Source organism: Hyperoodon ampullatus, assembly GCF_949752795.1.
Source record: "Hyperoodon ampullatus genome assembly, chromosome: 15".
Lineage (NCBI taxonomy): Eukaryota > Metazoa > Chordata > Mammalia > Artiodactyla > Ziphiidae > Hyperoodon > Hyperoodon ampullatus.
In genome coordinates this window covers 67,794,328-67,809,477 of record NC_136928.1, presented here as the reverse complement: position 1 = coordinate 67,809,477, position 15,150 = coordinate 67,794,328, and the positions used below count along the sequence as shown (strand labels likewise).

At 59.5% G+C, this 15,150-nt stretch overlaps 2 protein-coding genes across 2 annotated transcripts; one reads left to right on the top strand and one right to left on the bottom strand.

Moving 5' to 3' along the window:
• Positions 1-123: 123 nt before the first annotated feature.
• Positions 124-1,311, bottom strand: OST4 (oligosaccharyltransferase complex subunit 4, non-catalytic). Its single transcript, XM_079720874.1, has 3 exons — positions 1,260-1,311; positions 1,000-1,135; positions 124-358 (listed from the first exon to the last, which is right to left on the bottom strand). Exon 2 carries the CDS (start codon positions 1,132-1,134, stop codon positions 1,021-1,023), a length of 114 nt encoding a protein of 37 aa, XP_079577000.1. The 5' UTR covers position 1,135; positions 1,260-1,311; the 3' UTR covers positions 124-358; positions 1,000-1,020.
• Positions 1,312-7,437: 6,126 nt separating this feature from the next.
• On the top strand, positions 7,438-14,812 carry EMILIN1 (elastin microfibril interfacer 1; the record flags this gene model as incomplete). The annotated part of the gene is made up of 8 exons (XM_079720791.1): positions 7,438-7,607; positions 8,553-8,678; positions 9,138-9,358; positions 10,475-12,394; positions 12,764-12,880; positions 13,282-13,299; positions 13,460-13,597; positions 14,033-14,812. The coding sequence occupies 8 exons, from the start codon at positions 7,438-7,440 to the stop codon at positions 14,368-14,370; spliced, it is 3,048 nt and encodes a 1,015-aa protein (XP_079576917.1). The 3' UTR covers positions 14,371-14,812.
• Between the last annotated feature and the right edge of the window lie 338 nt (positions 14,813-15,150).

The window sequence follows — 15,150 nt, the reverse complement described above, 5'->3', positions numbered from 1 at the left end:
AACTCCTTGGAACGCCAGCCACACTGTTCTGAGACATTGCAGAGCATCACCTTGAGACAGGACAAAGCAGGGACCTGCCACCCCTTCCCTCCCTCCACAGCACACGATTTTGGGACCACAAAAAAAATCTATATTTTTATATTGGGGGGAGGGAGTAGAAAATAAAGTAGCCCTATGCTGGGCCCTATTCAGTGGCAGCTTCTTGTTCCATAAGGTTAAGGAAGACTTTGAGGAAATAAAAGTTGTTTGGAAAAATCCAGGTGTAGTTGCTTTGTATGTTGTGATGGGTAGAAGGGATGAAGTGAAGTGTGAAGGCCCCTCACACCCTCCATCTTGCCTCAGACTATGTCCTGGAACCCTAGAAAAGAGGGGGAAAGACCTGAGGTAAGGAAAATGCTGCAGCTTTCCTCTGGGGCAATCCTTCAGGAATCAACTCCCATCCAGCCTGTCCCCCCTTACAATCCTCAACCACACTTACGGGTTGGTTTACAAGACGTTCATACAACACCTCCCCCATCCCATTCTTCTCTATGGCTTGGGTCTACACTAGCCAACCCCTAAATCAGTGCCCTGTGCCCCTGAAATAGAATTCTCTATTTTTCCAACCCCTCACAAAAAAAAATTATGCCTAAATAAAAGCCTGAACAACCTTGGAAAAGTGAGTACTATTTAAGAGAAGAGCCTAAATCCTCTTACTTGGACGGCATCCTCAGTACCTTTATTCCTTCGGGTGTCAGTACCTTCTTGTACCCGTACTATCAACTTGGGCATCTGGGGACCACATGAAGATGGGGACTGAGGGGGTTTAGGGAACCCACCCCCTTCTAGCAGGGAGCAGTTTAAGGGGGAAGGGGGCAGGGCACTCGCTGCTCTGTGCGGATAAAGGGGCCCAGTATCATGCTTGGCCCAACACTTTCTGATTTGAAGTTTCGAACCCTTCACGCCCTGGCGCGGCCCCGCCACTCTCTGGGGCTGGGCGCTACAGCCCCGTACCGTTACCTGGGGCAGAGAGCGCCACTTTCATTCCTGCTTCTTGGGATTGTTGACGGCCACGTAGTGATAGAGAACGACAAGCAGGAAGAGCGACACGCCCAACATGTTGGCGAAGATGGCGAGCTGCACGTCCGTGATCATGCTGCGGAGAAGAGGAGGGACTGAGCCTCGGACCGGCGCACTCTTCGCCCAGACCAAGACCCGTCCTCGCCCCACTGGCCCAGCCACCGCCGATGGGCCGTGGACCGCGCCTGCGTGCCTCTCACCTGATCAGCAGGGCTCGGCTCCGACACGGTCTGCGGACTAGCTCGAGGTAGGAGACCTGGGCCGGAAGTTTGCTGCGCCAGCTCAGTCCCAAAACAGCCACTTCCGGCCGTCAGGCTCCGCCTGTAAGGGCTCCCTAGCCCCCGCGTCTCGCCTGCTCCCGCGGCGCACTCGCGAGGGGCGGGGTCTTGGGCGGGGCTGAGGAGGGGCCGGCCGCCGTAGGGGGCGGGCGGGCTGCAGACGCTCGCTTCGTACGCGGCACGGCGCAGCTGGAAGCTGTTGGCGTGGTCCGGGACAGGGTTAGCGGCGCTGGGGCCGCTTCCTTGGAGCCGAGGAGTGGGCTAGACCGAGGGTGCGGCGGCGGGACCGAGCGGGAGGCTCGGCCTGACCCTAGACTGCGGCCCCCCTGTCGGTCGCGGGCCCCCATGCTGCTGCCCACCCTTCGCTTCCCGGCCCGGCCAGGTGCTTCCTTTGCGCCCTGCCCTCAGGGTCCCCTCCCTGGTCCGGGCGGCCGGGAGAGTGGTGAGAGGCGGTGCAGAATGGGGACAGGGCTGGGACGGCCGGCTGACCCTCCTCGGCGCCAGCCTTTCTGCCCCACATCCGCCAAATAGAACGATCCTGCTTGTGATCTGACCAGTGCCTCCCTTCCGGACTCCCTCCCTCCATCCCACTCTCAGAGGTGGGCGTCGGAAATAGGGCGGACCCTCCCGGAATCAAAACCCAAACCGTGGGACTTAAGCCAAGTGGGAAATCACCCCCCCCCGGATGTGAGGGAGGGGGAAAAGGAGGAAGGGCTGGGACCAGCAAGAGGGGTCGTGTGGGTTATAAGCAGAGTGGGCCACCGAGGAGAAAAAAGGAAGATGACTGTGGGTAGATGTCCGAGGGTCTCTGGTGAGGGGAGAGGCAGCCTGGGGCTCTACAACCCTCTGCCCAGCCAAAACGTACCCCCCCACACCTCCTTGCTTTCCCTCAGCTTCACCATAAAAGGGAACGGCACTGAGCCAGGCTGGGGCCAGGGGCTGGGCTGTTTCTCTGGAGCTGTCAGGGGTAATGGAAGCCAGTTGCTCTGCGGTAGAGGGGGGCCAGGGCTCAGGGGACGCCTCTGCTTCTCTGAGCCAAAGAAAACTCCAGGAGCTGCTATGGGGCTGGAACAGCTGGGTAAGGGGACCGACGGGCTGCCTCTGTGCACGGTGAGCTAAGGGTGCACTAGCCCGGAGTGGGCTTCCCTGGCCTGGGACCATCAGCAGTTTATCCTCCATGCACCAGCCCAGTGACTCCTAAGCTTGGTCTCAGCCTTTAGCAGTCTGTAGTTCCCCGGCCTCCCCTCTCATCACCCAGCCCCCACCATTTCCCAGAAGTTTTCTGTTTAGAATCCCAAGCCCATGTTCCCTCCACATAACGGTGAAATCCCAGCCGTGTACTCCCTCATGTGTCCCCTCAGTGAGCAGTCTGTTCCCAGCTCTGCTCTGGGAGAATGAGGGTCTAGGTCTTAAAGGATTACACACATTATGCTTTGCATCTCCTGGAAATTTGAAGCAGATCCAAGTGCAACCAAACTTCTAGATCTGTTGAAACACAACTAGATCCTGGAAAGTAGACTTTCTAGACTGCAAATGACATAAGGGAAGGCCTTGGAAGTGCTTCAGCTTTCCAAGGCTGTCCAGAAACCAGCTGACCCAGTTGCAAAGTAAACTAGACTCTCAGAGCTGAAGGGGGCCTTCAAGGTCACTTTATGAAGAAGGACACTGAGGCCCAGAAGGTAATTGATTTGATCAAGTTTCTACAAATGGTTAGAGACTGTCACCTGATCCTCCTTCCTCTGTTCCATACTCTGTGTCAGACTGTGGACTCAATAGGTTGTCCTAGGGTCAGGGGCAAGCGGAAAAGGATTTGTTTTAGAACCATCCAGAAATGTCCTTCACCTCCCAGAACTTCCTGTGCCTAGGTCAGCGAGTCTTTATCAGCCTTGAATGGGTCATTTGGCCTAGTGCCTGGAGGAACATTTTAACCAAGTTAAAAATGGTCTCAGGACTAAACTGGACTCAGCTAAGAGCTAACAACTCCTGAGAAAAGCTTGGGTGGAAAAGTATGTGGGAAGTGAGACAGGTGAAGTCTTATCCTGGGGGAAATAGGGGGAGAGAGAGGGTTAGGGGGCACGTGGGGCGGGGGAACGTGTGGAGCTTAATGTCTGTGATTAGTGTGACAATTGCAAGCAGAAGACATAGTCAGGATTAGGCTCAGGAGTGAAAAAGCAGCAAGACCTGGAAAAGGGGCACTGGGCCCTGCGTCCAGGGAGGTTGGCTCCTAAAGTATTGTACCTGTGGGAAGGGTTGGAAGGAAAAAGAAAATGTGTGCATTTGTGCAGGAGTGCACTTTTGCTCAAGAGTCCCCACAGGCTGGAATTCCCATCTGGGTTGGCATGACCCAAGGCCCGGTTGATATTATTCCCCCCTTTTCCTCCCACTATTCAGTCTTCTGACAGAGGGTGGTAGGCATAAAATGCTCCTTACTGCTGGGGCGCCTATCTCTCTGGCCCCAGGCACAGGAGTTCATTGCTCTGTCAGTGATGGTTGACTGAATGTGTTAGTTGCCTGGTATAGCCAAGATTTCCCATTGGCACTAGACCCATGGAAATCTGTCTTGGAAAGTTTATAAAATAGATCTTGTCCTAGTGCCCCCGGGACTCTTAGCCTTTTTTGGTCTCAGGAATTCTCTTCCAGTCTCTGTGGAAATTTGTGGCTGCCTATCAATACCACCGCCACCACTGCATTCCCTCTAACCTTAGTCTCCACTGCAGCCTGCTTGCCCAACACCTCAGGCCTCCCCAGTGAACCCACTGATTTCTTTGAGATCTCTAAACATTCATGTCAGGCCCTAGGTCTTGGCTCCTAATTACAGGACTAAATGAAATGCAACCTACTGCCATTATATTTCAAAGACAACACTTGTGACTTGACACACTTAAAATACAACAGATTTTGTAACTTAAGGGGGCAGGCAAAGGAACGGGTGACAACTGGGTAGTCACAGGATGGCTGGGATGACTTTTCAAGTTGCCAGAAGCTCCTGAACAGAGAAGACGGGGAAGAGCAGAGAAAGCAAACCCACAGCAGCAGCCAGGGCCACCTGGAGGGGAAGTGAGTTAGCTTCCTGCCAGGGCCAGGGCCAGGGCCAGGGCCTAAGCTGCTGCCTTCCACTGACGGTGACTTTGAAATCAGGACCTTCTAGGACCAATTCCTTCAAGCCTCCCTAGGTGCCGATCCCCCCACCTCTAAGGAACAGCCACAAATTTCCATTTCTGATGGTTCCAGTGTTTACTTTCACCATCCTGTCTTTTCGCCAACATTTCTCCCAGTCATCAGCATCATATTCTGGGCCATAGGACCTCAGAGGCAGATCACTCAGATTCACACTGAAGATTTGGTGGCATCCATTCTTATAGTTTCCAACCATTACCCTGCAAATGGTTCCCAGAATCAAGACCCACACTGCTAACCATCTCCTTTGGACGTTTATTTCCATTGAGATGTGTTATTCTCATCTTAAACTCAGGATGCCCAAACGAAGGTCATCTTTCTTTCCTTCAAACCTGCTCCTCTTCTCGATTTACTCATCCTGGCTCAAACCCTGGAAGCTTCTGTGGTGTCCCCCTTCATCTGGTCCCTCATTACCCAGGCAGTCACCAAGCAGTCACAGCCTTCTCTTCCAAGTCTGCATCACTTTGCAGTGTAGAATTTGGAAGGGACCTGAGATGACAGAAAGATAGCAGACCCCCGGTGGAGTCAGGGGGTTTGCTCAAAGTGATAACACTGTTTAGAGGAGGAGCTGGAACCAGCATCCTTGCGCCCTAACACCCTGCCCATTGCTCTTGCGAGAATATCTTCTTTCTGCATGTGTATCGACCCCCTACTCAAAAACTTGTAACCCAAGCTGTTAACCAGTCATCTGAACCTCTCCCTGATTTTTCCACAATCGACCTCTCTGACTTTCTGACACAAAGAAGAGCTAACACCACATGCCAGACACTATTCTAAATGCTTCACATGGATTAACTTAATCCACACGAAACTAGGAAGGAGGGTACTATGATTATTCCCGTGTTACAGATGAGGAAACTGAGACAGACCGCTTTCACCAACCTGAAATCTCTCCCCCCGACCCCGTCCCTGTTCTTCACTCCCCCACCACCACCACATTTATCAGATTCTCTTTCTTCCAATAGCTCTTCTGTGACTCCCCGCAGCAGCCAACTATCTTTCCCCTCCTCTTACCCAGAGCACAGCACCCATCTGGCCTTCTGTCTGTGTTGCCCTGTGTTCATTCTCTGTCGGGCGCTTGTGTCCTGTTCCCCAGCAGGACCAGCTGCTCCTTACTGAGTCCTACACGTGCCTTTGCTACCCAGGCACCTCCGCAGCGCCCACACACCGGGCTCTCGCCTCCTTTCTGTCTAGTACTGCTGCCTGGCTCTCCCAAGCGGCCCACCACACAGGGAGACCTGTACAGAACACAACGCTGGGGGCCAGATGGTGAGGGGCCGGCTGACAGATTCTGACAGAGCCTACCGGGCAGGCTGGTGGTTGAGTCGACTTCCTTACCTGCCTCAGAGGCTATCAGACTTGGCTCCACTCTAGGGAGTGACTTCCTTCAGGCTAAATAGATGGGGCCCAACTCACCTCCCTCCTTCCCTCCCCTCCCCCACCCCACTCATGGCTGACCTTCTCCAAGACAAGTCTGAGACCCATGTTCACCTGACCTTTTGGTTTTTTTGTTTGTTTGTTTGTTTTTGTGGTACGCGGGCCTCTCACTGTTGTGGCCTCTCCCGTTGCGGAGCACAGGCTCTGGACGTGCAGGCTCAGCAGCCATGGCTCACGGGCCCAGCCACTCTGCGGCACGTGGGATCTTCCCAGACCGGGGCACGAACCCGTGTCCCCTGCATCGGCAGGCAGACTCTCAACCACTGCGCCACCAGGGAAGCCCCTCACCTGGCCTTTTGAGAATGAAAGTCTTTCTCCTCTTGCCCATGTCCTCTCCATGCTTGACAGAAGGCTACTCCCCATTTCCAGATTCCTTTCTTCTTCTGGCTTCTCTGAATTTCTTGCCTGCCTCAGTGGAGTCCTTCTCCTTTTCCTCCCTGGCCCAGTAGCCCTCCCTCCTCTCCTCCATTTTCCTCCCAAGCCACCGACCTGGGTACCATTTATATTCTAATCTGAGCCCTGCTCTTGACTTGCTGTGTTACCTTGGACAAGTTACTTTCCCACTCCGAGCCTCAATTTTCACATCTATGAAAGGAGGCAGCTGGACTAGATGGTGAGTGACTGTCCTGCTGAGCCCTGCGGTTCTTTCTTCCTTTTACAGTTCTCCTCGCCACCTCTCCCCTCTGGGCTCCTCTCTCAGGTCCTCTCTCCCAGGGTAGGCCTGCCCTGGCCCCAGGAGAGCTGTGGCTCCAGCTCCCGTTCCCTGTCTAAGCGACCAGCCCTGGGCCTCCTCCCCAGCTCTGGCCCCAGCTCCGCTCCATGTGGCCCGTCTGAGAGGCTGGCCCCAAGCCCGGGGGCAACTCCACATTTCTCTGTTTTTCCTTTTTTTTTCTCTCTTTCCCGGAGTTAACAAGAAGCAGATGTGGCGCACGATGGTTGGAGAGGTGGGGGGAGGAAGGGGGAGGCTGGACCGCCAGCCAGACAGGGGGGAAGGGAGGGGAGTGAGGGAGAGAGAGAGAGAGGCGGGAGGCCAGGGCCCGCCCCGAAGCCACTCTTGCGCCTCTGAGCAGCCACAGGGGCAAAGCCCTGTCACCCTCAGGATCCAGTCATTGGGGAAAAGCGATAGGGAGACCAGAGGAGGGCCAGCTGGGGCGAGTGGGTGGAGGCCCAGGAAGCAGCGTCTGAGAGGGCCCGGGACCAGGCACAGGAGGCCGGGGGCCACAGAGGACAAATCCCCCTCAGAAGTGGAGAAGAGGACAGCGGAAGGAACCGAGGGAGGGACAGACAGGAGCCTGAGGAGGGAAGAGGAGGGGGAGAGGGGTCAGGCCAGGCGGCCAAGGAGGAGGCGTGTGGCTGGGGGCTGCCGGCAGGAAGCTGGGGACAGGACCTGCTGTCCCTCGGAGCAGCGGCATCCCCGGCTCCAGGCAGAGGCGCCAGTGGTCAGGCCAGGATGTGCCTCTGAGGGCCACCACGGAGCGCCCCCGCCATGGCCCCCGGAACCCTCTGGAGCTGCTACCTCTGCTGCCTGCTGACCACAGCCGTGGGGGCGGCTAGCTACCCTCCTCGCGGTTACAGCCTCTACACTGGGAGTGGCGGAGCCCTCAGCCCGGGGGGACCCCAGGCCCAGAGCGCCCCCCGGCCTGCCAGCCGCCACAGGTAAGAGTCTGGGTCCCAGCCCGCGGCTGGAGGGAGGTGGGAGGGTGGGTGAGAAGGTGTGTATCCTGGCCCCCGCCTTGGGTCCGCTCTTCTGGGCTGTCCCCGCCTAGGGCAGGGCAGGGGGAAGAGGAAACCCATCCGTCAGGTGGCTCTTTACATGCCCGTCTTCCCTCAGGGCACTTCCAGGGCCCCCTGAAGAGATAGGTCCCCCCCAACCTCAGGGAGATCCGCTTCCACGTTAGGCGCCCAGGGAAACTACCCTGAGGGGCACCAGCCAGGCCTTCCTGCCAGCCGCCAGCTGCATACCAGCCTGGGATTCTCGGCAGACCTTTCATTCCTTTCTAGGGCTCCCTCAGCCCCGTCCAGTAATCCACGCTTCTGACGCCAACCCTCTGCTTCTTGTGGCTCTCCAGCCGACACGGACCAGAGACTGGCGTGAATGGGGCCAAGAGTGTAGAACTTCGAGCCCCAAGGCGGGCAGGGCTGATCAATGGCTTATTCTCTCCTTAACCCTGAGCTGGACCCCTGCCTGCCCCGTCCTCTCCCCTGAGTGGTGGGTGGAAGCCAGCATCCAGGGGATCACCAGGGGACCTGGCCAGTCGGTTCACACAGGCCACGCCAAGCTGGGGGTTGAGGCAGAAGGGACACGAATGAATGCGTGGATTCAGAGGCTCCCCAGGTGCCCCCAGCCACGAGGACCAACATCTCGTGGTTGTGGTTTTGCATCTACATCTCCTGTCCCCATCTTGAAAAGTCTTTATTGACTCCTGCTGCACAGGAAGGTGGGTGGGTGGGGGGAGCTGCCCCTGCCAAAGCCCTGGCTCCCACCCGTCCCCAGGGGCCCTTCATCTTGTGACCCTCCCTCAGCCCCTCTGGTAGCCCCCTGGGCCTTCCTTGGGGGCATGTGTCTCTGGATCTTGGGCCCACGTGGGGTTGTATCTGCAGGAACTGGTGTGCCTATGTGGTGACCCGGACAGTGAGCTGTGTCCTTGAGGATGGAGTGGAGACCTTCATCAAGCCTGACTACCAGCCCTGTGGCTGGGGCCAGCCCCAGTGTTCCCACAGCATCATGTGAGCACCCCAGCCCCCAAGGGCTGTGCACTTGGTTGGGGCTGGGCTAGGGCGGCCAACTGGGGGCATTTGTACCAAGCAGGTAGCAAGGGGCAGGACCAGGGGCTTCGGTCAGAGCCAGCTGAGGAGATGCTGAGGCAGCAATTTGGCGGTGGAATACTGAGGGCAAACTTACCTGGACCCCCCTGCCAGCCCCTGGAATGCCTTTTCCGGGCTGGGTCATGGTCAAGGAGAGGAGTTCAAAGTTCCAGCACAGGACAAGGGGAGGAAGAATAGGGATTTGGCCCTTGGCCAACACGCTGAAAACTGTCAACTGAGCAAGGCCACAGGCTGGTCAGTAAGGGGGACCCAGCCTGAGGGACAGGCCTAGTCCCCCGGCGGCTGCGCATCTCTGAGGACAGGGGCCAGGATCACTACAGGACGGGGAGGAGTCAAGAGGCCTCCCTCTGCCTCTCCCAGGTACCGCAGCTTCCTCCGCCCTCGCTACCGCGTGGCCTACAAAACAGTAACGGATATGGAGTGGAGGTGCTGCCAGGGGTACGGGGGCGATGACTGTGCCGAGGGCCCCGCCCCGGCGCTGGGCCCTGCACCCACCACGCCGCGCCCCCGGCCCCGGCCCGCCCGCCCCAACCTCTCGGGCTCCAGTGCGGGCAACCACCTGAGTGGACTGGGTGGGGAAGGTGAGTACGGGAGCTGCTGGGGAGAGGAGGGCGAGACGGTGCTGCGGGAAGCGTGGGCCGGGCTGCTGCGGGGAACCCCTGCTCCAGGTCAGAAGAGGGGGCAGAAGGGAGTTAATGAGATCCCTTCCCATACGTGGGAGCCAGAGCGAGCGAGTGAGAGAGAGAGAGAATATGTCCGTGTCCGTGTCCGAGTGTGTGTGTGTGACACAGAGAAGAGAGATTGAGTGGAGACCCAGAGAAAAGGAAGGCAGAAAAAGAGAATGTGCTCGTTCTCGCCCACATGTGGCCAAGATACTTCCTAGTTGGGAACAGCTGCGGAGGAAGGGGGAATTCCTTGGAGAAGCTTGGTCCAAGGGGATAGACAGATGAGACTACAAGTCCTAGCATGCACTGCAGCCAACTACAGGTCCCAGGCCCCTTCGTGGCCTCTGGAGACTGCAGGTCCCAGAATGCAGCAGTCCCCGTTGCCCGGCACTGCAGATGTGCTGTGTTTGCCTGCCAGGGAGATAGCTGTGCTGTAATTACGGAAACAGGAACTTCTGGCTGACTCTACCACCATCCAGCCAGATCCCCCGCAGCTTGCCTCGGAGCCCTGTTTGTCCCTGTAGTGCTGTGGAGAGGTTCCTACCGCACGTTCGCATTTCACTCACCCTGAGCGAGTGACATAGTATCATTCCCTTTTTTCAGATGTGAAAACAGTTTCCATAAAGTTAAGAGGCCTTCTGGAAGGTGGAAAGGACCTGGCCTTGGTGGTCTGATGGACGACCTGGGTTTGAAACTTGGCTCTGCCACTTATCACACTTGTAATCCATGGCCCAGTTAATTGACTAACCTCTCTGGTCCTCTGTTTCCCAGTCTGTGAAATGGGAAGAACTAATGGTATTTGCACAGTGGAGTTGTTGGATGTGGGAAGGAGCCATGGTACACATGTGGCTTCAAGGCGTTCAGTGAATGGAGTTTCCTACCATCTTTTCTTGCCCGAGTCACGCAGCTAAGGAATGGCCGAATCAGCTGGGACCTCTGCCCTCTTGTTGGAGCTGGGGAGTGCAGGACCTAGGAGGTAGGCACTGAGCTGAGGCCTAGCCCCTCGACCTTATGCCTTCCCCTCTCTGCCAGGACCTGGGGAGTCACAGAAGGTGCAGCAGCTGGAGGAGCAGGTGCAGAGCCTGACGAAGGAGCTGCAGGGCCTCCGGGGTCTCCTGCAGGGACTGAGTGGGCGCCTGACGGAAGACGTCCAGAGAGCTGTGGAGACAGCCTTTAATGGGAGGCAGCAGCCCGCAGATGCAGCTGCCCGCCCTGGTGTGCACGAAACCCTCAACGAGATACAGCAGCAGCTGCAGCTCCTGGACAACCGCGTCTCCACCCACGACCAGGAGCTGGGCCATCTCAACACCCATCACAGCGGTGGTGGTGGCAGCAGTGGCAGCAGGGCTCTGGGCCCAAGCCCGGCCCCTCCCGGCCGCGGCGAGGAGCTGCTGCAGGAGCTGGAGCAGCGGCTGCAGGAGTCCTGCTCTGTGTGCCTGACGGGGCTGGATGGCTTCCGCCGGCAGCAGCAGGAGGACAGGGAGCGGCTGCGGGCGCTGGAGAAGCTACTGGCCTCCGTGGAGGAGCGGCAGCGGCAACTCGCCGGTCAGGCCCTGGGCCGCTGGCCCCCTCAGGAATGCTGCCCTCCAGAGCTGGGCCGGCGACTGGCCGAACTGGAGCGGAGGCTGGATGTGGTGGCTGGCTCGGTGACAGTGCTGAGCGGGAGGCGAGGCACCAACCTGGGAGTAGCAGCTGGGCAAGGGGTCCGCCCCCCAGGCTATACCAGCTTAGCGTCCCGCCTCGCTCGCCTGGAGGACCGATGCAACTCCACCCTGGGCCCCTTGGAGGAGGGCTGGCGGGGGCTTCCCGGGGGGCTGGGCCACTGGCTGCCTGCTGCCCGGGGCCAACAAGAGAAGCTGGAGGGGCTGCTGGCCAATGTGAGCGGGGAGCTGGGGGGGCGGCTGGCTCTGCTGGAGGAGCAGGTGGCAGGGGCTGTGCAGGCATGTGGGCAGCTCTGCTCTGGGGCCCCGGGCGAGCAGGGCTCCCAGGTCAGCGAGATCCTCAGTGCCTTGGAGCGCAGGGTGCTGGACAGCGAGGGGCAGCTGCAGCTGGTGGGCTCAGGCCTGCACAAGCTGGGAGCTGCTGGGGAGGCCCAGCAGGCCACGCTGGAGGGACTGCAAGGGGTCGCGGGCCAGCTCCAGGGTCGTGTCGATGCGCTGGATGAGACGGCTGCAGAGTTCACGCTGCAGCTGAATGTCACAGCTGCGCGGCTGGGCCAGCTGGAGGGGCTGCTGCAGGCCCGTGGGGATGAGGGCTGTGGTGCCTGCGGTGGTGTCCAGGAGGAGCTGGGCCGTCTTCGGGATGGTGTGGAGCGCTGCTCCTGCCCCCTGTTACCCGCGCGGGGCCCTGGGGCCGGCCCGGGTGTTGGGGGACCGAGTCGTGGGCCTCTGGATGGCTTCAGTGTGTTCGGGGGCAGCTCAGGCTCAGCCCTCCAGGCCCTGCAGGGAGAGCTCTCCGAGGTTATTCTCACCTTCAGCTCCCTCAATGACTCACTGCATGAGCTCCAGACCACAGTGGAGGGCCAGGGTGCTGATCTGGCGGACCTGGGAGCCACCAAGGACCGTATCATCTCTGAGATTAACAGGCTGCAGCAGGAGGCCACAGAGCATGCTACAGAGAGTGAAGAGCGCTTCCGAGGCCTGGAAGAGGGACAGGCGCAGGCCGGCCAGTGCCCCAGCCTAGAGGGGCGATTGGGCCGCCTGGAGGGAGTCTGTGAGCGGCTGGACACGGTGGCCGGGGGACTGCAGGGCCTGCGCGAAGGCCTCTCCAGACACGTGGCTGGGCTCTGGGCCGGGCTACGGGAAGCCAACAGCACCAGCCAGACACAGGCAGCCCTGCTGGAGAAGCTGCTAGGGGGGCAGGCCGGCCTGGGCAGGCGGCTCGGCGCCCTGAACAGCTCCCTGCTGCTCCTGGAGGACCGGCTTCACCAGCTCAGTCTGAAGGACCTCACTGGTGAGGGGGCAAGAGGAGGCACGGGGTGGGGGCACTCCTTTCAAGTCCCTTCTTTCTCCTCCCCTGACCCTGCGACAGCCCAGCCTTAACCCCGTCCACTTTCTCCTTGCCCTGCCCAGCATGAATTGCAGACCCACGTCTGTCCCAGGGCTTGGTTTGTCCACAAGAGATGATCCAAGGTCCCAGGTCCCCGCCCTCCCCTGACGGCTCAGACAGGCCTGTGGGTGGAGGAGGGGTGCTGCTCTGCCGGCTAGGTACCCAGCATGGGCAGCGAGGGGCCCCATCACCCTGTCCCTGGATCCACCGCCTTCCCTGTCCTTTGGAAACTCCTTTTTATGGCTCTCCTTCAACTTAGTTTTGTCACTGTAGGTCCTGCAGGTGAGGCTGGGCCACCAGGGCCTCCTGGGGTGCAGGGACCCCCAGGCCCTGCCGGACCTCCGGGACCTCCAGGCAAGGATGGACAAAAGGGGCCCATCGGACCACCAGGTATGTGGGCTGAGATCCTTGCTGCAGCCAGGGCCACTCCCAGCCCCAACCCCGGCTGCCCCGGCCTTGACATTCTACTCTGCACCGGACAGAGAAGGGGGGACAGGGGCAAGGAACTGGGGCTCCTGCGTGGCTGTGACAGTGACTAGGAAAGTGACTAGGAGCGAGGACAGTCACCGTGTTGGCCAGTTGGCTGTGGTGGCCTCACTGCTGTGTTGAAGACGATGGCTGAGCCTGTAAGGTTGAACGGAATGGACCCTACATCTCTTCCTCCTTTTCTTGATACGCCCAGTCTGTTTTGGAGTCTGCATAGCACCTGGCACAGTGGGAAAGCAGACGTTTGCTGAGTGACGTAGCGAGAGCTGCCTTACTTCTCACTGCTCCCTTTTCTCTTCCCACAGGTCCCCAAGGTGAACAGGGTAAGTTCCTCTCATTCAGTGCTGGAGGGCGGGGAACTGAACTAGGATTTGGAGGACGGAAGGCCTCAGGCAGCCCTGGGGGTAGAGACCCAGGCGGGGAAGGGGGCTGGGCAGCCCTGCACTGAGCGTCCACTCTGACACCCTTCCCCACCCCACCCAGGAGCAGAGGGGGCACCAGCAGCCTCTGTGCCCCGCGTGGCCTTTTCAGCTGCCCTGAGTTTGCCCCGCTCTGAACCAGGCACAGTGCCCTTCGACAGAGTCCTGCTCAACGATGGGGGCTACTATGATCCAGAGACTGGTAAGCCTGGGAGTGGGCAGCTGGGCACTGGGGGGAACGGGGGAGGCTGTGCAGTGATATGTCCCCATTCTTGCCGTTTCAGACAAGCTGAGTCTTTTCATTCTCTGGTTTGGGGAGACCCCTATTCTCTCCTTCATTTATTCATTCTCATCACAGCTTGGACTGAGGGGTGAGGTGGGGAGGGGAAAAGCCTATCATTCCACAGCTCTTTATGGGGGCCTGTTCTTGCCCAGGCACTGTTTTAAGTGCTGGGGATGCGGAAATGAACAAAACACTGGTTTCCCTGCCGTCTGTGGAGCTCACGTTCTAGTAGAAGAGAGGTGAAAAGACCCAGAGGGTCCCTCCGCACGCAGTCCAGGAGTTCTGCAAGGGCTCCCGGACACCTTCCCGGCCCCTGCCACCTGTCTCCCTCCTGATTGCCACTGTTGTCCCCAGGCGTGTTCACAGCGCCTCTAGCCGGACGCTACTTGCTGAGCGCGGTGCTGACTGGGCACCGGCACGAGAAAGTGGAGGCCGTGCTGTCCCGCTCCAACCTGGGCGTGGCCCGCATAGACTCCGGCGGCTACGAGCCTGAGGGCCTGGAGAATAAGCCGGTGGCCGAGAGCCAGCCCAGCCCGGGCGCCCTAGGCGTCTTCAGCCTCATCCTACCGCTGCAGGCCGGGGACACGGTCTGCATCGACCTGGTCATGGGGCAGCTGGCGCACTCGGAGGAACCGCTCACCATCTTCAGTGGAGCCCTACTCTACGAGGACCTGGAGCTAGAACAGGCATAGACAGGGAGCCAGGCCCCACCGGCCCGAAGTGTCTACGCCGGCCAAACAGCCAGCGGGGGGGGGGGGGGGGGGGGCGGGGGGGCTCCGGGGCGTCTCGCCTGGGACGGGGCCCCGACCCGGGGCAAGCTGCAGTCTCTGTACCCGCCGCGGCAGCGCAGGCGCCCGGAGCAGCGTCCTTCCCACGGCCGGAGTGCGCCGGGTCGGGGACTCTGGGGTCTCCTCGTCCAGACTTTTGGCCTGATCGCCGTCCCTGCAAGACTCGGACTGCGGAGGGGCTAATCCTCGCACCCTTTGCTCCCCCAACTGGCCTCTAGGCCGAATCCCTGGGCTCCGGGACTCTCTCGAGGGGGCTCCGGCCCCCACCGCCATACTAAACTATTCAGGAATAAAGACACTTGGTTTTTCTAAAAAAAAAAAAAAAAAAAAAAACTAAACTAAACAAGCTGTCTGCTCTACTATGTGTTCAGGGGTAGACAGGCGTATGCAGGGGACAGGGTGAGGGAGCCCCGGGTTCCGGACCTCGCTCGCGCCCTCCGCTCTGGCAGGGGTAGCTCTGCCTGCACTTGCAATGGACGCGCGGGCGTGAAGTGCGCCCGGGGCTTGGAGCCCTAGCCGGGCCCCACTACTGGTCGCGCCTTTTCCGCCGGTGTCCGCCAGAGGGCGCTGGGAGCCGAGACCGCGGCGCCGCTGGGCGGTGTCTCCCGTCACGTGACCTCCGCCGCTCATCTTGCGTGTCCCAGCTGCTCAGCGGCGGAGGCGAGGCCTCGAGCTGGGATTGGC

Coding starts and splice junctions, on each gene's coding strand:
- OST4 (XM_079720874.1), bottom strand. CDS start 1,134: ATGATCACGGACGTGCAGCTCGCCATCTTCGCCAACATGTTGGGCGTG.